The sequence below is a fragment of the Macrobrachium nipponense genome, chromosome 15, assembly GCF_015104395.2.
Source record: "Macrobrachium nipponense isolate FS-2020 chromosome 15, ASM1510439v2, whole genome shotgun sequence".
Lineage (NCBI taxonomy): Eukaryota > Metazoa > Arthropoda > Malacostraca > Decapoda > Palaemonidae > Macrobrachium > Macrobrachium nipponense.
This window is the reverse complement of record NC_087208.1, coordinates 22,602,963-22,628,763: the sequence shown is the minus strand read 5'-3', so window position 1 is coordinate 22,628,763 and position 25,801 is coordinate 22,602,963. Positions and strand designations below refer to the sequence as shown.

At 37.8% G+C, this 25,801-nt stretch overlaps 1 protein-coding gene across 3 annotated transcripts in view; it reads right to left on the bottom strand.

The window, feature by feature from the left end:
- Positions 1-25,801, bottom strand: part of LOC135227028 (RNA-binding protein Ro60-like) — a 196,130-nt gene that overhangs the window by 38,147 nt on the left and 132,182 nt on the right. For all 3 annotated transcript variants that reach the window (XR_010317333.1, XM_064266813.1, XM_064266814.1), the window contains exon 13: positions 15,707-15,852. Coding sequence is in view for 2 of the 3 variants with exons in the window: in XM_064266813.1 (XP_064122883.1) it covers positions 15,726-15,852 (127 nt within the window). In the remaining variant the exon portion in view is untranslated. The remainder of the gene's footprint in view (positions 1-15,706; positions 15,853-25,801) is intronic.

Here is a 25,801-nt window from a genome sequence, read left to right as displayed (position 1 = left end):
AAATCGACACATCGGTCGCTAATTTCCACCATTTTTTAACTCGATATTTCGGAAGAGCGGCAAGCGGCGCTCACAAGAAAGAACATGAAAAAACATCGTATTTGATAACGCGTGAAGGGCAGTTTCGAAAGCGTCTCATATTTCTGTGCAGAAATAAAAATACCCTATACGTAATACATTTTCATACACATTTTAGACATAAAAGCATGAACATTTATAAATTGACACATCCATAGCTAAATTTGCCCTTATGTAACTTGATATTTCGATAATAGAATGTTAAGAGGACGGAGAATGGGAGACAAGACTGGAACAGGGAAAGAAGGAATGTCAAGATCATCTACAACATTAGTTCTAGGTGTGCGTTCTAGGCTACAAGCCCTTCTTTCTGCTCTAGCGGCTGCCTTCCTCTTCCTATCCCTACCAAGCTTCTCTAAGTGGGATTTTAACACCTTCTATTGCCTATCATCCCAATCTTTACCCTCATCACATGTAAGCTCTTTAGAACATATCTGTCCCCTAAAGTTTGACCAAATTGTATGAGAATCATAAGTGTCTTTTGTCAACTCGGTCTTACAACCCTCCCAACAATACCTTATGCTGGATGAACTTGAGTCTGACATGATAAACTACTAAATCAGATATAAAAAATTCCAAGCTAAGATGATAAGCTTGAAGGCTACACAAATAAGAGAATACTTCACTGAATCCTGGAAGGATAAACCCAAAATACCAATGAAATAAATCAACAAAAGTTGCTGCAAACATTTGAAAATAAATGATGAAGTCTTTTGCTTTGTTGTCCCTATTGATCCCCAATAGTGGGCAGGGTAGTCACCAATACAAAAACAATAGAAGCAGTACTCCAATTTTAAATTTAAGCTGCTGCACGAGTGGAAGTAGCATATAATTTACTTATATGAAAATATAGTTTTGGTAAGCTAGGCTACTGTAAAGAAGTTCTTTAATGAAACATTTTGTTTGCTCATGTGCCATATTTTTTGGCTGTTTTATGGATAATACACATAATAAAATGACAGGAATGATTCTGTTTATCTTTAAAGGCTAGCCAAGTTGCAATTCCATTTTCCGGACACTGGATGAATTAGTGTGAATAATGGGCAAGTTATTCTATATCAAAGATATTTGATTAACCCTTAAACGCCGAAGCGGTAAAAAAAAAAATGTCTCCCGTGTGCCGGAGGTGTTTCAGAGTGAGCGCGGAAGCGGAAAAAATATTTTTTTCAAAAATTCACAGCGCGCTTAGTTTTCAAGATTAAGAGTTCATTTTTGGCTCCTTTTTTTTGTCATTGGCTGAAGTTTAGTATGCAAACCAAATCAGAAATGAAAAAAATTATCATTATCATATATAAATAATGCGATATATGATAGCGCAAAAACGAAATTTCATATATAATTGTATTCAAATCGCGCTGTGCGCAAAACGGTTAAAGGTAATGAGTTACTTCTTTTTTCGATGTAATGTACACTAAATTGCGATCATTTTGGTATATAACACATTGTAAAACGATAAAAGCAACACAGAGAAAATATTATCACAAAATAATGCATGAATTCGTAACGCAAGGACGTAAACAGATATTTTTTTCAAAAATTCACCATAAATCTAAATATTGTCCTAGAGAGTTCCAATTTCTTTCAAAATGAAGACAAATGATTGAATATTACTATACTGTAAGAATATTAGCTTACAAATGCAGTTTTCGACCATATCTGACTAGGTAAAGTTGACCGAATGTCGAATTTTTTATATATATATTTTTTTATATGCAATTATTTCGGAAATAAGAAAAGCTACAACCTTCAAATATTTTTCGTTTTATTCTACATGAAATTGTGCACATTTTCATGTATAAAACTCTATGAAATGCCTAATATGAAACGGAGCAAATATTCCGAGAATGGAACGTACGCATTTCGGAGATTTGTGGCTGAGAATCCGCGTGCTGAGAGAAGGAAAGATTTTTTTTTAAATTCACCATAAATCTAAATATTGTGCTAGAGACTTCGAATTTGTTTCAAGATGAAGATAAATGACTGAATATTACTAGACTGTAAGAGTTTTAGCTTACAATTGCGTTTTTCGACCATTTCGGTAGAGTCAAAGTTGACTGAACGTGGTTTTTTTTCTATTTATCGTGATTTATATGCAAATATTTCAAAAATGAGAAAAGCTACAACCTTCAAATTATTTTTTTATTGAATTTTACATTAAATTGCACACATTTTGCATATATAAAACTTTATGTAACGGCTAATTTAAAATGGTGCAAACATTACCACAATCGCACGTATGATTTTTTCGGAAGAATTACCGCGCGACGTAAAGAAAATGTTATTTTTTTCATAAATTCACCATAATCGAAATAGTGTGCTAGAGACTTCCAATTTGTTGCAAACTGAAGGTAAATGCTTGAATATTACTAGAATATAAGCGGTTTAGCTTACAATTGCGTTTTTCAACCATTTCGGTAGAGTCAAAGTTGACCGAAGGTTGAAAATTTGTCACTTATCATTTTTAATATGAAAATATTTCAAAATTGATAAAAGCTACAACCATGGGTTGTTTTTAGTTGTATTGTGCATGAAATTGCGCACATTTTCATATATAAACTTTATGTAACGGCTAATTTAAAATGGTGCAAACATTACCACAATCGCATGTATGATTTTTTCGGAAGAGAATTACCGCGCGGACGTAAAGAAAATGTTATTTTTTTCATAAATTCACCATAAATCGAATAGTGTGCTAGAGACTTCCAATTTGTTGCAAACTGAAGGTAAATGCTTGAATATTACTAGAATAATAAGCGGTTTAGCTTACAATTGCGTTTTTCGACCATTTCGGTAGAGTCAAAGTGACCAAAGGTTGAAAATTTGTCACTTATCATTTTAATATGAAAATATTTCAAAATTGATAAAAGCTACAACCATGGGTTGTTTTTAGTTGTATTGTGCATGAAATTGCGCACATTTTCATATATAAAACTTTATGTAACGGCTAATTTAAAATGGTGCAAACATTACCACAATCGCATGTATGATTTTTTCGGAAGAGTTACCGCGCGGACGTAAGGAAAAAATTTTTTCATAAATTCACCATAAATCGAAATATTGTGCTAGAGACTTCCAATTAGTTGCAAAATTAAGTTAAATGATTGAATATTACTAAAATATTAGAGTTTAGCTTACAATTGCGTTTTTCGACCATTTCGATCGAGTCAAAGTTGACCGAAGGTTGAAATTTTGGCACTTATCGTTATTTATATGAAAATATCTCAAAACTGATAAAAGCTACAATCATGAGTATTTTTTTGTTGTATTTTTCATAAAAATGCACACATTTTCATATATAATACTTCATGTAACGGCTAATTTAAAATGGTACAAAAATTATGTCAAAGTGACGAAATAATTTCCGAGATGTGTCACAGATACTTTTTAGTGCGGCAAGAAAGAAATTCGCGCTTGCGCGCCTGCGTAACGATTGTAAACAAAACAACACCTTGATCCGTGAACTCCCAGCATCCCCCAAGGCGCGTGATTCAAGAGTTTTCGGCTGGTAGGCCTAAAAGTATTTTTCCGCTAATTTTTAAAAAAACTTTTGTATGTCGACGTAAAATACGTCCAGTCGGCACCCGAGAGACAAAAAATGTAGACGTAAAATACGTCCAGTCGGCGTTTAAGGGTTAATTGCAATGAATTTGGCAAGTATAAAAGGTTCAGTGAATGAAAGTCCCAAGCCTTTTGCATTTGATACAAGGCCATACACCACGAGGAAACATATTCCAAGACTCACAAGATTTTATTTAAAAATGGAAAATGTTTAGCTAATATCTAGAACACAATTATACAGTAGTAAATAAAATTTGAATTTAATGTGTTCCAAAAGGCTGTTCGAAGTATGATTTGTTCGAGATATGAAACAAATATCCCTATCAGAAATAAAGGGATTCAAGGTCATTTGTTCCAGCCAACCCAAAAAGTCTCCCTTTTCACATTTTTTTCTATTATTAATGTGTTCAAAAGTAAAATTAAGAGTGTAAAATAATGAAACAATACGTTATATGGAGTAAAATTTTTGAAATTTTATTTTTTCCGTGTATGATTTAAGAACTGTTTGGTGAAAATGGTGCCCGGCCAGCTGGGGGATGGAGGGAGGAGAGCCGGGAACCCTTTGAGGAAACCGAAATGGTTGCAGTAAGCAAAGGTTGAAGACAAAATAAATTTCATTTATATTTTACAAGGATAACCAAAGGAATCGATAGTGTATGTGTCCGATTGTGCGTCTGAGAGAGAGAGAGAGAGAGAGAGAGAGAGAGAGAGAGAGAGAGAGAGAGAGAGAGAGCGAGAGAGAGAGAGAAGGAGAGAGAGAGAGGAGAAGAGAGAGAGAGAAGAGAGAGAGAGAGAGAGAGAGAGAGTTTACACTTGGGTCTTAAGTACATGAAAGAGATTAATAATGCCACAACACATCAACTTACTGTTGGCAAATGGCAGACTTTAAAATAAACATGAGGATTTTGCAGACAAATAAGTAATAAGTCAAGAATGCAAGAAAAGGAATGAGAGATAAAATAACTTTTCACAAGGAGGCTGTTTAAACAAACAATCAAAGGCATGCAGAAGCTGAATGTGGTGCCAGTTTGTTTATTACAGAGCTGAGTTACTTTTACGGTAGTAAAAAAAATGTAAAAAGCAATTGTCACTAGATAGGTATTTTACCCTAACAAAAAGAAGTGATTTGGGCAGATCAACTGTAAGTGAAACAAATGGGTGAATAATCATCCCAGCTCAGCTGGTATGTAAGTGGGAAGCGGACCCCTTCTTCCCTTTCCTTTCCTCTCTTTTGTCTCACTCAGCACACATAACACTGACTTGAGCAAGTTTTTTTATCAAATTTTTTAATTTTTTCTGTATTGCATTTCATTGCTTTCATTTTTTATCATTATGTTAATTTTACTGTGAAATAACATTCTATTTTTTATGGGAACTGGTACTGCTTTTACATAGCTTCAATATCATTAGTAAAGACTTTCCTGTCTCTTCTTCTCTCCTCAACAATATCACGACGCACGATAACTTAACATCATTCTTTCATTATCCCTCAAAAATATAAACGCTCCCTCCCTCTACCTCAAGTTAGCTGTGCATTACCACAATGATGAATGATTTTGATAAGTGTTTGTGCCAAATTTTATTGTGAAAAGCTTTGTTCTTCACTTACTATTTTGTTAATATTGTTCCACTAGACCATCTCACTCGGCACACCAAACACTGGCTCAATTAAGCCCTTTTTTTCTGTATTGGATTTTATTATTTTCATATTTTATCGCTCTGTTAAATTTGTGAAATTCCCATTTTTATATGAATTGTTATTGCTTTAACATACATACAGTAATATTTTTACTTTCTCTTCTCCTTCTCTCCTCAACACATCAACACTCCTCGTTCAGTCTCAAGTCAGTTGGGTGTGACATCACAGTGGTTACATACAATTTTATATATCTGTTATGCTAAACTTTATATCGAAAGCTAAATTTTATACTGAAATGCTTTATAATTTTACTTATTTTGTCGAATATGATTATCATTAAACGAAATATTGTAAATAAAAAAAAAATGTTAATACTGTTTATCTTGTAGGACGCAGTAGGCCATCGAATACAAGTATAAACTAGATAATCAGTAAGTTCAAAGTACGAGCATTTGTTTGACAAATTATACAAAATTTTCTCAAAAATTTCATTAAAAAAACGGAGAGTTTGACATAAGGGACGTTCAACAAACGAGGTACCACTGTATTTCCCTATTTCCAGAAGCAAGCAAGGTACCACAGAAGTTTTGATTTGCATGGCAACTTCATTTGCATAATTTTTATCTAAGACACATCACTTTAGAGTATTTTTAAGACTTAGGAATGACATGTGACAATGTACAAGCAAGCAATTTTAAATTATCATTATGACTATAAACTTGAAACAAAGAGCTGCTTTTCATAAAATGTTAATAGGATATCACGAGTGCCTTGTTTTCGTTTTCTCTATGATATTCAGGACCTCCCTCCTGGTTGGCATCTTGACATTTCCATATATACTACTACTCCCTTAAACTGCCTCTCTTTCTTTCATTTCAAACCCCTAACCTTCTCAATACATTTTGAAGCTGGTGACTACCATATTTCTTGGCTACTTCCTTATCTGCTGTTTACTATCATAATTATTCGTAAATGGTTTAACCAGACCAATATATTACTATCCCTAACTTTCACACGGCTGACCCAAAGGGTTTATTCTCAATTAGTATACAGGCAACCCCTAGTTATCGGCAGGGTTCCGTTCCTGTGGGTTAGACGATAACCAAAAATCGTTGATAAGCAAAATTAAAAAACCTACATGCACAGGAATCAACCTGACAGTGCCCTACACTGGTTAACGACACCTTAGACTGTCACAGCCAGATATTTTACTCTAATATGTGATAACTCTCTAATTAAAAATGTATCACTAAATCTCAAACAATCCCTTCTCCATCTTATCTCCCTTTGTTCACTATCTGATCAGACCATCTTTAATTGACCACGCTATGCTACCAGTTTGAATATTTTCCTATCCTAATCTTTCCTTTATGCCCCAAATGTGCAATCTATCCACCTGTTCATGTCCCTCGATCTCAGTATATTCCAGCTGAAGACTTTGAACAACACTGCAACATGACTTACAACCCACAAATTCCTACCCTATCAAACACCAGATCCATGCATCCTCTTCTGCATGCTGTTCTTGTTTACCTTTCTACTCCATGTCTTCTGTGATGTCACATCAAGACATTTTCTAAAGTCAAACACACATTTCCCATACATTGAACATAAAAATAAAATAACACTGACTATACTGATTCTATAATCACTTATTTTGAAAAACAAATCCCATGTACTTTTAAGAGTCTGGATGGATCAGGATGGGAAAGTATACATCCTGCATATCCAGGGACACCATAAAGTTGCCTGGTGGATATATGCTAATACTAAGTGAGTTGTTTCCATTTTGAACTTGGTCTTGACTATGTAGACTTAAAGCGCTGACATCTAAAACAGGTCTCTATCCCCCTGATGATTTGGGGACTAAGAAGAGCATGTTGTAGAAGCCCTCTGATAACTTGTCCACCACCTCATCTACTACCCCTTTTAGCATCATCAATTCCACTTCTTGAGCCAGAGCCAAAAACCTCTTTGACCCTATAGAGTATGCTGTCAAGGCGGTGGAAACCTTGGAAAGTGGGGGAGGGGGGGGTTCCTTAAGAGAAATGAATTAACCTCTCTGAAGAAACTGAACCACCCAAGGTTCTGCACCCCTGCGATTCAATTCATCTCAGAGGTGCAACCTTACACTAACAGGAGCATGACGGACTGAAGGCTCACTTGGAGAAGTCCTGGTGGAGAACTTCTTGATCGGCTTCGAAGAAGGCCGAAGGTTGAAGCGAGGTCTTGCTTGGGGTCATGAGTTCCCTCCTCAAAGGAGCTGTTGTAGAAGCGAGAAGTTATGTCTTGGGACACTTAGTGGACTGCGCAAGCAAGTCGGGAGTGGATTTCTTCAGTAGAGCGGATAGGACCTCCTCATGGTGTCTTGCGGAAAGAGATGCACTTAATTAGAGGGGAAAACAAGAGGCCTGACTTCTGAGTGACTGTCACCCATTTAGTCACACAGGAACACCAAGGCTCTTGCTTTTTGAGGATCCCCATGGCAAAGAATGAGGCTAACTCATCAGAACCGTCTCTGACTGCCTTGTTGATGGACAAAAGGACTCAGAAGAAAGGGCCTCTGCAAGAACTGGGCAGTCCCCTATTTTTCTGGTTAGCACACCAACTGTCCAATCCAGGAAGGTGAATACTTCTAACACCTTGAAAATATTCCTCATGGTGTGATCCAGCTCAGGCAAGGAAAAGAAGATCTTGGCTGAAGAAAAGGCAGGACAACAAGATATGTCTACCAAGTTGGAGGAGTCCCCTTGGAAGGTGGCAGATACTCCCAAGGAAGGTGCTTCCCAGTGGTGTAAAAGCAGTACCTCTTCTTTGGCATCTTAAGACTGCAGAAAAGCATAAGAAGCTTTGCCTTGCTCTCTCTTAACTGCCAACCATTCCTCAACCTCACACAAGGACCTCTTTGAGGAAGATGATAGCACTAGCTTAAGGAGGCAAGGATCAGAAGGAAGCTTGCTAGAAGTAACCTTAGAAGGTTTCAATTAGAAGAAGCAGGTGCATAGTCATGGTCTGGTTCTTCATCCCTGGAAGAAATGGGCGACAAGGAGTGATCCCCACACTTTGTGACAGACGTCTTCTTCTAAAGAACACCCATTAAGTCTTTCAAGTGGTGGCAAATGGGAGCTAACGAAGATTCCTCTTGTATCGATGAGGGTGGAGGTGGAGGTGGAGGTGGAGGTGGAGGCAGAGGCGTCGGGTGTCCAACAGTTGGCACCAAACTCCCAACCACTGGTGTTGAGTGAGGCATTGAAGTTGATGAGCATGCTGTCACTAGAGGGTACGTTGACTCAGCTGGCGCTGAGTGCCTGGATGGAGACTGGCATTCCCCAACAAGCACTCGCTTAAAAGAGATTTTTGGGATTAGGAGTAGGACTCAAGATGGGAGACACAGCATGAAAAGGAGGGGAAGAAATAGCGCTCTCCTCAGTCACTAAAGGCAAAGGAGTAGAATCCAAGCTAGGCCTATTTTCAGCTCTAACTACTGCTTGTCATCCCACTACTTACAATGACAGAAAAATCCATTTAACTAAGCTAATTGATAAAATAATATAAATTTTCATAATAAAATTTATTATTTGGATACTTACCTACTGTTAAATTTAGCTATATCTCCCCGCCGATTAGGCGAGTCAGCATTCAAACAAAAAATTTGAATGGCTGCCCGGATGACTGTCTAGTTTACATGTTCTCCACCAGGTGTGTTTTGAATGTTTTAGCTCTTGTCAGAATTCTCCTTGACAGCCCACTAAGTTGTGGGGAGGCTAGGTGGGTCTACTTTAACAGTAGGTAAGTATCCAAATAATAAATTTTATTAAGAAAATTTATATTATTTGAGATGAATCTTACCTACTGTTAAATTTAGCTGATTCCCACATTAACCCTCTTACGCCGAAGCGGTAAAAAAAAATTGTCTCCCGTGTGCCGGAGGTGTTTCAGAGTGAGCGCGGAAGCGGAAAAAATATTTTTTTCAAAAAATCACAGCGCGCTTAGTTTTCAAGATTAAGAGTTCATTTTTGGCTCCTTTTTTTGTCATTGCCTGAAGTTTAGTATGCAACCATCAGAAATAAAATAAATTATCATTATCATATATAAATAATGCGATATATGATAGCGCAAAAACGAAATTTCATATATAATTGTATTCAAATCGCGCTGTGCGCAAAACTGTTAAAGGTAACAAGTTACTTTTTTTTTTCGTTGTAATTTACACTAAATTGCGATCATTTTGGTATATAACACATTGTAAAACAATGAAAGCAACACAGAGAAAATATTATCACAAAACAATGCATGAATTCGTAACGCGCGGACGTAAACAAATATTTTTTTCAACAATTCACCATAAATCTAAATATTGTTCTAGAGACTTCCAATTTCTTTCAAAATGAAGACAAATGATTGAATATTACTATAATGTAAGAGTATTAGCTTACAATTGCAGTTTTCTACCATATCTGACGAGTTAAAGTTGACCGAATGTCGAATTTTTTTATATATATATTTTTTATATGCAATTATTTTGGAAATAAGAAAAGCTACAACCTTCAAATATTTTTCGTTTTATTCTACATGAAATTGCACACATTTTCATATATAAAACTCTATGAAATGTCTAATATGAAATGGAGAAAATATTCCGAGAATGGGACGTACGCATTTCGAAGATTTGTGGCGGAGAATCCACGCGCGGAGGGAAAGAAAGATTTTTTTTTAAATTCACCATAAATCTAAATATTTTGCTAGAGACTTCAAATTTGTTTCAAGATGAAGATAAATGACTGAATATTACTAGACTGTAAGAGTTTTAGCTTACAATTGCGTTTTTCGACCATATCGGTAGAGTCAAAATTGACCGAACGTGGTTTTATTTCTATTTATCGTGATTTATATGCAAATATTTCAAAAATGAGAAAAGCTACAACCTTCAATTATTTATTGTTGTATTCTACATAAAATTGCGCACATTTTCATATATAAAACTTTATGTAACGGCTAATTTAAAATGGTGCAACCATTACCACAATCGTACGTATGATTTTTTCGGAAGAGTTATGCGCGGACGTGAAGAAAATGTTATTTTTTTTCATAAATTCACCACAAATCGAAATATTGTGCTAGAGACTTCCAATTTGTTGCAAAATGAAGGTAAATGCTTGAATATTACTAGAATATAAGCGTTTTAGCTTACAATTGCGTTTTTCGACCATTTCGGTAGAGTCAAAGTTGACCGAAGGTTGAAATTTTGGCAATTATCATTATTTATATAAAAATATCTCAAAACTGATAAAAGCTCAGCCATGGGTTGTTTTTAGTTGTATTGTGCATGATATTGCGCACATTTCCATATATAAAACTTTATATAACGGCTAATTTTAAAATGGTGCAAACATTACCACAATCGCATGTATGATTTTTTTCAGAAGAGTTACCGCGCGGACGTAAGGAAAAAGTTTTTTCATAAATTCACCATAAATCGAAATATTGTGCTAGAGACTTCCAATTAGTTGCAAAATTAAGGTAAATGATTGAATGTTACTAAAATATAAGAGTTTCAGCTTACAATTGCGTTTTTTGACCATTTTGGTAGAGTCAAAGTTGACCGAAGGTTGAAATTTTGGCAATTATCGTTTATATGAAAATATCTCAAAATTGATAAAAGCTACAATCATGAGTATTTTATTGTTGTATTCTACATAAAAATGCGCACATTGTCATATATAATACTTCATGTAACGGCTAATTTAAAATGGTACAAAAATTATGTCAAAGTGACGAAATAATTTCTGAGATGTGTCACAGATACTTTTTAGTGCGGCAAGAAAGAAATTCGCGCTTGCGCGCCTGCGTAACGATTGTAAACAAAACAACACCTTGATCCGTGAACTCCCAGCATCCCCCAAGGCGCGTGATTCAAAAGTTTTAGGCTGCTAGGCCTATAAGTATTTTTCCGCGAATTTAAAAAAAAACTTTTGTAAGTCGACGTAAAATACGTCCAGTCGGCACACGGGAGACAAAAAATGTTGACGTAAAATACGTCCAGTCGGCGTAAGAGGGTTAAGAAGAGGATGGTGGGTAGTGCAGCTAGACAAAATTCCGCTCAGCCATTCGAGCTAAAGGTTTTTTATACGAAACCCAAAACATTCTCATCTGATCTGGAATCTGTGGTGGATTTTACTACCACCAGAAGTTGGATTCCATTCAGGGAGCAAGGCTCTCATACGTATGCAGTGAAAGATCAGCCTTGCGGAGAAAACCGCTTTGATTCAGCCATCACGAAACACAAGCGGTATGAGGGACCCCTGTGCCTGGGTCCAAAAGCCCTATCAAACGACAGTCACTTAAAATGAATACCTTTACAATATAAAGGTAAGCTCCTATACGAAATTAGTACCTTCACGCTCCCATAAATATTAAAACCCGGGATTTAAACAAGAGCCAAAAGAATTGCTCTTTTTCGGTTCAGGAAAAGATACCCACTACTAGTAGCGGATTTAGGGCTTTACTGTTTTAAAACACAATTCTGTATACTTATGGTAGTGCTCGTGCAAAAACTGAATTGTACTTCTACTGTGACACATCAATCCTATTCTGGAGCGACAAATTGACTTAACACTAAATGAAGTTGCAACTGCTGCTCACATTATGAATGTTTAACTTCAATAAGGTAGAAGATATGGAGCTAGTTCTCCTGCACTAGCCTATCCATTATGTCACAGAGGACCTTGTGTTCCTTAACAAAGTTTCTAAAATTCATAACACAAAAGGTTAACTTTGGCTCTTCCAGGCTTAACCTTCACAAATACATCAAGCTTTTCTAAAACCACAAAACAAAAGTTAACTTTGCCTTCAAGTTTAACCATTGACAAAGGCGTTATAAGCACAAAACAAAAAGTTAACTTTGCCTTCAAGCTTAAACATTGGCAAGACAGCCAGGTTTTCTAATACCACAAAAAAAAGGTTGATTTTTGCCTCTTCCAGGGTAACCCTCTTCCAGCATTTACCTTTGACAAAGATGTTCAAAGTCTCTAAAAAGGATGATAAAAATGTTCTAGGTTTAACCTTTACATTAAATGCCCAACAGGATAGAGAAGTTTCCTCTTTTTCCCCCCCAAGGGGTTAAATTGGAATTCTTACAGGGAACTGTAAAGCATAGCCTTTACATTACCCTCAGCTCTAAGGCAGAAAGCTAAAATAGCATTTCCTTTACACCAGTTTAAAGAAGGGTGCTGACAGTAAATTTACTTATCAACCACTGATAAATGAAAAGTTTTACAGTAAATTCAGATGAATTTTAGACCCACTTCTACACTCCAGAGAGAGACTGATATAGAGATGAAGGGGCTTCAATCTCAACACCTTACAGTGCTGGTCCTCAGCAAGATCTAAGAGTACTTGATGCAATACCGAGGAAAGTACATATGGAACGATAACTTTGAAAGTAGACAGTGAAAAAGAAAACATTGACGTCTACAAGGTTCCAGGTGCTGAAAATTCCTCCAAAATGGTACCCTCAGCAACACACAGACCACTGCTTCTGACCCCAGGCCATGGCAGTTTTAAATTAAGGACAGATCCTATGATAACTTGAAAATCTTATTATTGGGAGGAGACATTCTAATATCTCCAAGCAGTTAAGGAGATGCCTATGTCAATGGAACTGTATGGAATTGTGTAGTAGAGTTGATTTCTTCTCAGCAGAAGAATGAGACATCTACCAAGAGCATTGGAAATTCTGAAAAGTTTTGTCCTGAGGCTACAAGGGCTCTACAGGAGACTAGGCAATTCTTGAACATGAAATTGCTCAATAGAATTCAGAGTAGATACAAGGGGCAGGCCTATGAGTCTGAATTAGGCAAAATTTAAGGAAACGTCCACTGCTCAAGCCTGAGGGCCAACAAAGTAGTAGTAATCATTCGGATGTCCCTGTTCATCTACATGGTAGGAAGGGAAATGAGTGTTCCTTAAATGCACACAAAGTGCCAAACTTACAGATATCAAGGCACTTGTTCTTCCTCAATCCCCAATTGCTAAAACACTGTCCTTCCACAGAATGGATGATCAAACCAATATGTAGTTTCATTTCACTCAAAGCAGCAAACTTCCCACAAAGACTTTGTTTCTGACCGGGAATAAACCTGCAAAGCATCCTGATGTCTTTCCACTGCCCTGACATCTAAAAATGTTTTACCAGGTGTAGTTTGACCATTCTATGTTGCATGAATGCGTAATGACACTAGTTAAACTCTGTGTTGCATGACAGAGGGAAAAGACCAAAACTTGGAGTCAGGTTTAAGAACCAAATGGACGATTCCTGGTTACAGTGTCCCTCCACAGTCCTGGAGCCAAAGTTGGTTCTGGATTACTTACAAATTTAATGAAAGTTATTTGTAAGTCATAATTCTTATGCTGAAACTGTACATTAATTGAGCATGATTATCTGAAAACAACCAGTGAGGCCATGTTTCCTAATGAGGAAAAGCCCTTACCATATAGGAAGTATGCATAATTAAATATCATCCCCACATCACTAGATAAGAATGGGGATATAAAGAATTAACAATATAATGCATAGAAATTGGGCCAGAAGAAGCAACAGGTCCTTGGGCTTTGGAATACTGTTGACAGAGTGGGCTAACTTGAATCACTGATTCAGTAGAAGTGTCTTGCTCCTAAAGTCAACACCATCTACCAATGGCAACAAGTCCCTGACATAACTTATAGAGGGCTGCACACTAACCCAAACAAAGTGCACAGAACAGCAATACCTTCTGGTAAAAACCTCTTGAAGGAACTTGCATGACTGTGGATGTATGACCATTCTTTGGAAAGGCACTAAAACCATGCTAGAAAACCAACAAGTATATGGGCAGACACTTACTGTTATTCAGTCTCCAAATGTCCAAGAATATCTCCAATTACATATGGGTGTCTTCCTAAAGAATTACCCTTGGACCATCATTCCCTCTACATACAATCTCCTACTAAAAGAGACTTATGAGAGATCTCTGCTGAAGACAAGGAAAGCTATAAGAGGGAGATTAAACCAGTGGAGGACAACCAAAAAGAATCACAACTGTCCTTCATCGTCTCCACCATATAACATCCTGGTCCCAAGTCTCTCCATGCATGTTAGGAGGTTGCAATTGTCCATATCCCAGAACCTGAATCTGCACTTATCCCCGAAAGGTATAAAATAAGACTACCAATAGATAATCCCGAGCTGCATATTCAGCCAGGAAGCGAGTGTTCTCACTTCTTCCAAACAGAGTGAGTATAAACATGAGGACATTACCCTGCAGCATCAGAAATGAGTTACTTGTTTCCTCGCTAAAACTCCCGCTGGGTTGGCATCTCCACCTCTCTAAGAAGTTGCAGAGACAAACAACATATATAAAAGGTAATAACTCAAGCAGACTGAAAATCCATCAGCAAGTCTGTCAGTCTCTAGTTCATTTCCTCACAGGAAAGAGAAAGAAAGCGAACCTCCTATTAAAGACAGTTAAAGGACCAATAAGCGTTGTACAGCAAAGGTCGGCCTTCGGCTCTCCGCGACTTTAAAAGACAAGACGACAAGCCAAGGCAGACAAAGGGAGATTGTGTCCGAGGAGGGGAAAAGTTACGAAATGCTCTCAAATTGGAGAAAGCGTTGGTTCTCTTCTCCAGTATTTAGAGTGCGCCAAAATAGGCAAAGACAATTAAGATATATTCTATATGTGGCCTCTATCCTCAACAAAATGAGGATACAGCAAGGCATATTGTGGCAACAAACGCCAACAGGCACAAACGAGTTCCTCCAACTCCACTCAAACTCTTCTTCCGTCAGTGGGCGACGGGAGGAGACAGCTGCCCACAGGAGGTAAACAAAGAGCTTAAAGGATTGCTCTTTCTCCGCAACCCTTGGTGACAAAAAGCGACACTTGTCGATAAGAGGTGACAGCAGCCGAGTGCTGTATCGAATCCACGACGACTCATTGAGAACAAGACAGTTTAAGCCACCTCCTACTTAATATTGTACAGGGAACATCTGATATAAAAATTATGATGTTAATCTTATTTCTATAGGCTTAGTACTATACTATTATGTGATTGTGATGATAATAATAATAATAATAATAATAATAATAATAATAATAATAATAATAATAATAATAATAAAGACAATCAAAATATAACTTACACTATTAAATGCTGACAAACACATAAACAGTAGCTGAAGAGGTGAAATAAATATTAGAATGAATACAACCTTCAATTACCAACTAATTATTAGAATTTTGTTTTATAATGAACTGAAAATTAAACCTAAACCTTCAAAAAATCCATTTCAATTGTGTCTAAACATCATTAATATATTATGAGATGAGATTCCACAGTTACTAATGTGATTCCAGGATATAAACCCCAGGAGCACCAAGCAAATTCACCTACCTTCAATTTCCAAAATTGTTTAAAAGTGTCTTTCATGGAAAGCCCTTATGATGCAAGGTGTTCGCTGATCAAAGCCAAGAGCAAGAAGAAAGTTCTCTGTTCGAGGTGCCTCCATAAATTTCCCAACGAATCCACACAATACCAATCTACAAAATTAGTATATTAATATTATTAATAAAAGGTTTAAACAGACCACTGATTTAACATTCTTAAATCTCATGGGGCTAGAATATGAAAGAAAAATTATGAAAATTTTTGTGATAAAATTAATTATTTTAATACTCACCTACTGTTAAAGTTAGCTTATGTCTTTGGACCATTAGGTAAGATCAGTATCTAAATTAAAATAACATTTGGCTAAAATGCTAGGACTCTCTCTTTAATCACCTGTTTGCCACCAGATAGAATTGGGATGTTTATGTTCTTGCCAGAATTCTTAAGAACTACTGAATAAGATGTGAGGAGACTGGGTGGGTTTCCACTTTAACAGTAGGTAAATATCCTAATAATTAATTCTATTATATACATTTCCATAGTTTGGAATGAATCTTACCTACTGTTCAAGTTAACTGACTACAACACTGTATCAGGATGATGGGTTGGTGCAGCCAGAAAACCAACTCTTCAACCAAGCAAACTACAAGCTTTTTAATGAGGGGGAAAAAGCTTCAAAACATTCCTGCCAGTTGTGTGATCGCTACTCGTATGTAGTCACCAGAAGGAACCACAGCAGGGCGTAAGGACCTTGCAGCGAGACTTGTCAGAGTACAGAGGATCCTTAAAGGGAAGAAGGACTCAATCTCATAGAATAATAGTGATTCCTGTGCCTGAGTAGAGAGCCCAAAACCAACATTCTAAAACTAACAACAGCTACCTTCAGATATGAAGGTGCGCTCCTGTACACCAATGCTCCTCCATGTTTCTCAAAATTTAATAGCGGGATTTCCTAACAACTAACGGTAAGGGAGAAGGCAATGTTACTCTCAGATTATGTTCAAGAGAAATCATTCCTGCTGCAATAATATGACTAAAGACTTTGCACAAACTAAAATTGAAAGTTTTGCAAATAGAGTAAGGCAAAAGCAGTTACATCTCCAGTGAGCTGCGTTGACAACACTCTTTAGTGAAAGGCTTTAAAGGAAATAAAGACATGCTGAGATGCCATGGGAGACATGAAGCTGATTTTCAAAAATGGTTAAAGCTCAAAAATCAACTGTGTGTGTGCATGTAATGGCAATTGCTTCATAGCAAAGAAAGATAAAGGAAAGGAAAACGCATCTTTGAGAAGTTCTGCAACACGGAGGTTTTCGCACATGTGTTGGAGGTGCCTGTTCTCATGATGGTTCTAGAATCGGCAGGAGTGCTGTGGAACTTGACAGGCGCTGACGTGACGTGAGGAACGCCGCGATTTCTGATGCAATATTCCGTCGAGATTCTTCTAAATCGTTCCTGTGATCTTGGGAGTCTGTGACGCTCGCCGTAGGCCCTGCCCCCAGGATGCCGTATAAATATGACAGACGAAGTAGGAGAAGGAAGATCATCAGTTAGTCACAGAATAAGAGATCATCAGTAAGAGCCACAGATCAGATTATCAGGGAGAGCTCAGCAACAGAGATCAGAGAGATAAGAGAAGGAACCTACGAAGGATCAGAGGAAAAGTCGCCCGAGAATTGGTCGAATTCTGGTCAAGTCGTCTTCAGGAGTGGACGACCAAGTTACTCTGACGTTGAGCAAGACTTTAGAGAAGAAACGTCCTGCTAGAGGTTTTGGGGAGTTCCAGCCCTTTAAGTATCAAGAGTAGACATTATTTTCTGCAATACGGAGACAAGAAGACATCTGCAATCACAGTTCTCCTTTTGTGAAGCCATCGCTTCGAGTCGCAAACCTGGCCGGCAAGTATTTGAATTACCTCACTTCTTCCCCAGTTCACGCATTGTAAGATTTTGCTTTTTTTATGTAAATAGGAGACACCATTCTGCATTTATCTTTGTTAGTGAGCTTGTAAATAAACCTTTGTTGTGTTAGTGTTTCTTTCTATATTTGTATCCCCAGTTTCAACTGTTGGTGTTGAATTCTTTTTGTTTATAATATCGAACCTGAAGCGGACCTCTCTTGGTTCGTAACATTGTGGCGACCTTGGCCAGTAATATTCAGCTTTAACAGTTTGAAACAGGGAGAATATAGAAAGAACCAGAATGAGTGAGATGGTGAAAGAGTTTATTGAGTCGGGTAAGCTATATTTCTAGAGGGGAATGATTTCTGTGAGTATGTTGAGAGGTAAGAAAGAGAAAAGTATGAGAGAGATGAAAGAGTGGCCGAGAAAGAAGAAAGAGCAGCTGAGAGAGAAATGCAGCAACAGGAAAGAGAGAAAGAACGTATGCATGAGTTGGAAATTGCTCGTTTTAGGCAAAGTACTCGTAACAGTCGGACAGGCGAGAACAAAAACGAGGCTGATAGGTTAGGTATGAGTGCAGTGCTGAAATTAGTACCAAAGTTTGATGAGGAAGATGTAACAATATATTTCATGTGTTTTAAGAAGTTAATGGAAAGAGTAAGTTCTCCTAGAGAAATGTGGACTTTATATTTACAGTCAGTTTCGAGTGGTAGGGCGCTTACTGTGTATAGCTGCATGTCTAAGGAGGAATGTGATAATTATGATATAGTGAAAGAAACTGTTCTTAGCGCGTACAGGTTAGTACCAGAGGCGTACCGTAAGAAATTTAGAAATTTGAGAAAGGATGAAAATATTACTTATGTAGAATACGGTAAGAAGTTAGAAAGGCTGTTTTTTGATTGGTTAACTTCTGCTAAAGTTGATGATTTTGATAGTTTGAAGAACTTAGTGTTGTAAGAAAACTTCAAAGATAACGTATCCCCTGAGATTAAGCTTTATATAGAAGATAGGAAAGAAGTGTCTTTTGCAGGAGCAACTAGGTTAGCTGACGAATATAGTCTAACTCATAATTTGAGTGTTAGTAAGAAACGAAATGATCCTTCGTCTTGTAGAGTACAAAGCAGTAAAGGTTTCAGTTCTAGTAATAGCAAGGCGAGTAAAAGTGACTATTCCTGTTATACATGCAGAAAACCCGGTCATACGTCTAAGGTTTGTAAGAGTAAAATGGCATCTAGTGGCTCAGAATTAACTTGTTTCTGATGTAATGGGAAAGGGCATTTAGCAACAAATTGTGTAGTAGAAAGGAAGGACTGTAAGAAACCAGTGTCTCAAGTTAACCTTTCGTCATGTAAGAATGATGTGATGAGAGAAAATAGGAAATTTTTTGGTGAATTTCTGTCAGAAGGCGTAGTTTCCTCTCTTGGAGGAGTAGATTCGAGAGAAGTAGTCTTGCTTCGAGACACAGGAGCTGTTGTCTCACTGATTAGGAGAGAGTGTGCCAAACAGGGCGGAAATCAACATGGAAGAAAAAGTCATGTTAGGTGGATTTCCTAATACTTGTCTTTGTCCTTTGTTGAAGTTGAACTTAGAAAGTCAGGTAGTGTCAGGAGAAGTGAAACTTGCAGTAGTTGACAGTTTGCCCATTGATGGTGTTGACATTATTGTCGGTAACGACTTAGCTTTATCCAAGAATGTGAATCCTGTTGTAAGGGATATTCCAGTGCCTGAAATGGTAGTAACTAGGTCAGGTTTAGATACAGACATAGACTACGGTCATAATTTGTTCATGGATTCGAACGTGAGTGAGTTCGTGGATTCGAACGAGTGTGATAGAGGTGGCAAGGTTGATCTTGGCATGAGTGTGGCTGAGAAACCTAACTCTATTGTTGACAGTGATAGCTAAGGGGAAGGCGTAGCTGTCGAAAGTAACGTAGTAAATGTACCGGTATCTAGTACTAGTTACGGTAATGAATTAGGCGCTAACCTCGCGAATAAGGATGAGCTAGTCAAGTTCCAGAGAGAGGATGAGACACTAACCCGAATTTTTGAGTGTGAGCTGGATGATGATCTCGATGGTAAGTGTAAGGAAACTTTTTGTTTAAAGGACAAAGTTTTGTGTCATTATATTAGTCCTAATTCAGGTAGTTAAGAGGAAATCACCGAACAATTAGTGGTTCCTAGGAAGCTTTGTGAATTAGTTTTGAAGTTAGCACATGACGAGCAAGGACATTTAGGAGCAAATAAAACTGTCATGTCTATTAGTAGGGCGTACTTTTGGCCTAAAACGAGAAGTGACGGGAAGAGGTATGTTTTAAGCTGTCATGAATATCAAATTGCCGGGAAACCGATTCAAGTAATTCCCAGAGTTCCGTTGTGTAATATTCCTTCAGTAGGAGAATCTTTTGAGAATGTATTTATCAATATGGTCGCACCTTTGTCTAGAAGTAAGGGTAGAGAAGATTACATAACTAATCTTGAGTATTATAAAAAGAATTTAAGAGCTGGTTGGCAACTAGCGAAGAACGGAAGTCAAGGGGGGACTAAACAGAAACATGATCTTAGAGCAAAAAAGAGAAGTTTGTGTGTAAGAGATAAAGTTTTAGTACTAGTCCAGAAAGGTTCCGCTTTACCTTATAAGTTCAAAAGTCCTTTTTCAGTGTAGAGGAGAGGGGAAATATACATTATAGAATTAATTTGGGTAAGAGTAGAGCAAAGTCAATGAATGTAAATTTGCTTCAGAATTATAAAGAATGCCCCGTACCTTGGCCACTGCCAGTGTTCTATGTGACAGTGTTACTGAGAGAAATTAGTTTTGAGCAAATGCAAGAGGTGTCTTAGCATTTAAAAGTTTTAATCAGAGTTCAGAAAACGGAAAAAGTAAGAGAGAAGGATAATGTTATAGCAGGTAGCCTCTGGAGATTTTTCCATAATGAGTAGCCTAATGAGCGTTTTCTATTTTGGCACGAGTGGTTGAGTGAATGGAGAAGTATTAAAGCTTTATGCAGAATTGTTCCCCTGCTGTTTAATTCTTATTTCTCTTTAGAAAAAAATAAAATCAGTTAGTTTCATTTATTTCTCTTTTTTGGGGGGAAGTGTGATGGCAATTGCTTCATAGCAAAGAAAGATAAAGGAAAGGAAAACGCATCTTCGAGAAGTTCTGCAACACGGAGGTTTTCGCGCATGTGTTGGAGGTGCCTGTTCTCATGATGGTTCTAGAATCGGCAGGAGTGTTGTGGAACTTGACAGGCGCCGACATGACGTGAGGAACACAGCGATTTCTGATGCAATATTCCGTCGAGATTCTTCTAAATCGTTCCCGTAATCTCGGGAGTCTGTGATGCTCGCCATAGGCCCCGCCCCCCAGGATGCCGTATAAATACCATGGACGAAGTAGGAGAAGGCAGATCATCAGTTAGTCACAGAGTAAAAGATCATCAGCTAGTCACAGAGTAAGAAATCATCAGTTAGTCACAGAATAAGAGATCATCAGTAATAGCCACAGATCAGATTATCAGGGAGAGCTCAGCAGCAGAGATCAGAGAGATAAGAGAAGGAACCTACGAAGGATCAGAGAGGAAAAGTCGCCCGAGAATTGGTCGAATTCTGGTCAAGTTGTCTTCAGGAGTGGACGACCAAGTTACTTCGACGTTGAGCAAGACTTCAGAGAAGAAACGTCCTGCTAGAGGTTTTGGGGAGCTCCTGCCCTTCAAGTATCAAGAGTAGACATTATTTTCTGCAATACAGAGTCAAGAAGACATCTGCAATCACAGGTCTCCTTTTGTGAGGCCATCGCTTCGAGTCGCAAAACTGGCCGGCAAGTATTTGAATTACCTCACTTCTTCCCCAGTTCACGCATTGTAAGATTTTGCTTTTTTTATGTAAATAGGAGACACCATTCTGCATTTATCTTTGTTAGTGAGCTTGTAAATAAACCTTTGTTGTGTTAGTGTTTTTTCTATATTCGTATCCCCAGTTTCAACTGTTGGTGTTGAATTCTTTTTGTTTATTATTATATCGAACCTGAAGCGGACCTCTCTCGGTTCGTAACAGTGCACTGGCTTAAGCATTCTCAGACACAGGAGCGTTTGACCTTCTAACACCACAGTATAAAGTCTTTACTTCTCCTCTTAAAGTTTTAAGTTTGTCCTGGTAAACCCTTTGTTCTAACTGGACATGCAAAGCCAATTCTTCACTGCCTGCCAAAGCAGTTAAATTAGGCGCTATCACAGGTCTGGGAAGGGCTTTTATTCCCACTAGAACAACCCCAACACAAGAAAGGGCTTGAAGCTCACTAATATACAGTGGTATCTCAGGATATGAAATTAATCCGTTCCGAGGCGGCCTTCGTAACCTGAGTTTTTCGTATCTTGAACCGCATTTTATCTGTAAATTGCCTAATTCATTCCAAGCCCTACAAAAACACCCCAGTAAATTTTATAATAAAGCTAAATTGACCAATAAACAATGAAATACAACAATTTGGACCATTCAATACCTAACAAACTACATATACTACTAATATGTACTACATACCTGTAAATAAAGTGTATTAGTGTACATGGTATACAAGAAATATTGTACGTACATACGTACGCATGTAGTAAAATGTGGAACCTTACCTTTTGAGTGAGACGATCCCCGAAAGTGGTGACAGAGGAGGAGGACAAATGGCAGAAAACTTGAACACTTAACTTTATGAAACACATGAAAAAATGTCAGAAAACATTAGCACTAAACTTTACGAAACACATCAACAAATGGCACAAAACGTTAATACTAAACTTTACGAAAAACTTAAAAATTAAATTTCTTTTTTTGTCTTTTATTGATTTTTACATTTATTTTTTACTCTTTATACTTTACGTTTTTTACAAAATTTCAATTTCTTCACCACCGAATGGATGCCAGTCCGTTTATGGAATTTATCAAACCACACCCAAGAAGCCTTGAAGTCTGGGGTTGCCGTCAATGTCCCTTCTCCTCCTTAATCTTCGGCCTGGGCAATCAAATCGCCAAAAATAGCACTGGCCTTCTGGCAGATTGCTGTCTCAGTTATCGTATCACCAGTGATTTTTTTGTCCTCAATCCATAGAAGAAGCAGCCTCTCCATCTCATCATGCACGTGGCTCCTCTTGTTGGACAAAATAGTCATGCCCTTGGAAGGTGTAGCTGCTTTGATGGCTTCCTTCTGCTTAAGGATGGTGCCTATCATCGACGGATTTCGGCCGTATTCCTTAGCGATCACACTCAATCACATGCCAGCTTCATACTTCTTGATAATCTATATTTTTGTCTCCATAGAAAGCATCCTCTTCTTTCCGTTAACTTCAGCAACTTTCTTGGGACCCATGACTACACTGTACGTAATTAAGTTATGTAGTATACTAATTAAGTTCTCACACAACACGATAAAGTACTACAGCGAAATCACTAACACGAATTTACGTTAACAAAATCTTATGGCAGTGACTAGCATCAGGAACCAATGGAAGAGTGGGAGGATAGTGGCGAGTCTACTCAGTTGGTGGCGCACGAGTTTTAAAATTGTTCTCGGTGGTCTGGGCGAATCTTGGGACTTTACAGCAACAACCTTTCGTAACTTGAATTATTTTCGTATGTAGAGGCAAAAAAATCTTCGTATTTGCTTTCGTAAGTTGAATTTTTCGTAAGCTGGGACTTTCATACGTCGAGGTACCACTGTACTGCCTTTTCAAGGGGTAAAAGAAAAAATGTCTAACAAGTTCTTAATTGCTGCCTTATCCACCAGCTCAAAAGTTTGAAAGCTTCAAAATTTTAATCATGAGTGATGTTCCAGTTAAGATGATGCAGAACTGAAGAAACATAAAGCAACATCCTTTGACTGCTGGGACAGAAAACTACTTTGTGTACTAAAATTTTATCAGGTTATAGTGATATGAGTGCTGGATATCACTCTGGACAAGCACTAACTTCAATAAGACTAACCACTCTTATTGATACAGTTTAGCAGTAGAGGATCTAGACTTAAGGATTGCTTCCCTGGTCACTCTAGAAAAGAATCTAGCTCTTAACAGATGGTTGATAATTTCCATGCAGTCAGATGAACCATGTAGAGTTTGATGGGATCTTCTCACATAAGGCTCTGAAATGATCTGTTCTGAACTGTTCTGAACGGAAGAAGGCAAGGATCATCTACCGCCAGGAAAGGAAGTTTAGGAAACCATTCCATTTGAGGCCACCAAGGAGCTATCAAAATAACCCTGGTTTTCTGAAAAGTTTACAAATTAAGCATTTCCTAAAACAATAAATAGAGGAAAATCATAAAGATATATGTTTGACTGTTCTTGAAGAAAGGCAGTTTTGGACAGTCATGAACAAATTGATGATTGGGTCTCCCCAAAGGTTCCACATTGGGCAAACCTGCAGAAGATGAGACCATTCTGACAGAAGACCTTGCCCTTTCCTGATGAGTTGATCTTTGATGACACTGTTTTTCCCCGGGACAAAATGAGGTAGAGTTCTGTTCCCGTACTCCCCAAAGAAGAAGAGTTTCTTAGCTAGCCTGTACAGATCTCTTGATTTATGTCTCCCTGATTCCTTACGTAAGAGTTGAGAGGTTGAATTGTTGGTAAAGACTGCAAACCCATTCTCTATCACTTTGGTAACGAGACTCAGATATTGCACTGAGCACTGTCTGAGAAGACTTCATGATTTTCTTATTCCACTGTGGTAGACGTGTACATGCTTTGTGAGAGAAAATTGTGCAGGATTTAATTCTAATAATTAATGTTAATCAGTTAAAATTTAGAGAGAAAAATTTCCAGAACTTTTATTTCATTTTTCCTTTTAACTATTGGTACATATATGATTTTCCCGCTAAAACCACTTTCTGGAAGAGGCAAAGTTTTCAATCCATTACTAGAGAGGTGTGAAGTCGTTTAGTTCTTGCTATTTCATTTCTAATGAAGATGCAAAAAAAAAAAAGTTTACCACATTGATGGTAAAACAAACATTTTTATCATTGTGAGTTTATCCTAATATCCTAAGTAGTTCTATTATGAATATCAGTTATTCTAAGTATAATTGCTTTGCTACAGAAGGTATTATTACATGTTACCAATCCCAAACTAGCTTGCAAACTCAGGTGCAGCCAGTCCCTGGTGTGCACCAGATGTGTGGTGCTCGGCAGTAACCTAACTCAGCAACTTTAAGGGATTGCCAGTCATTTCTCCCAATAGGCTTGCATATTCAGGTAAGTAATCGATTCCCTGCCATACCAGACGCACAGCACTTAGCGGGAAAACTAACATAGAATCTTTAAAGATTTGTCAGAGCATATACCAATTATATTTTGCAAGACAGTTCTTCGACCTTCTTGAGAAGACCTACAGAGTTCCTACACAAATTGAATTACCATACTGATATAGCAAACCATTAATCATTTTGCTAAGGGGAACAAACAGCACACCATGTGCAAATCCTTTATTATCAACAGTGTAACCCCACCACAAGAACACAGCTGCTCACACAACTGTGTAGCCAAACGCAGGTACACTCCTTTGTTACTGTGTATTTCTACACAGACCCATCTTTTATTCTCCAGCCAGCACATCATTATGGGTCTCTTAAGTGCATTTGGCACAGTTCAGATCTAAAATTCTCCTTTGTTCCCAAAGGAGTAGTCTTTCCAGCTTCATGAAAAAGAGCTATGAGAAGAGGAAGAGAGCGAAAGAGAGTGAGAAGAGAGAAAGAGACCATCAGTATGCTTTTCAGGTGGCTCACCTTCAAGCTAATGCAAACCAAAGCCCTGCTCCTTCAAATGGGTAAGCACTTCCCTCCATCCCAAATGTCACAGCTTGCCCTACTTCTGGTCCATCACATGAAGGACAAAGGGGCAGATGCCCATGCAGCCCTGGGAGACACCCATCAAGGAAACCTCATGGAGGTCAGGAAAGCCTTGGCTGAGACCTGCTTGCCCAGTCCAGATATTGGCGCTGGAAATTTCGCAAACTTTCAAAATCTTCTGGCCAAACCTGGGCTGACTGGGTATATAAGAAGGACAAAGTAATGAGCCTCTGGCTTGAGGCCTTATATTGCAATACATTCCTGAGCTTCTGAGATCACATCATGATTGAAGACTTCAAGCATCATATTTCAGACCACCTGTCCATATACATCACATAAAAGAAGCTAGCCACCTTTCATATGTGCTGTTGGGGCTA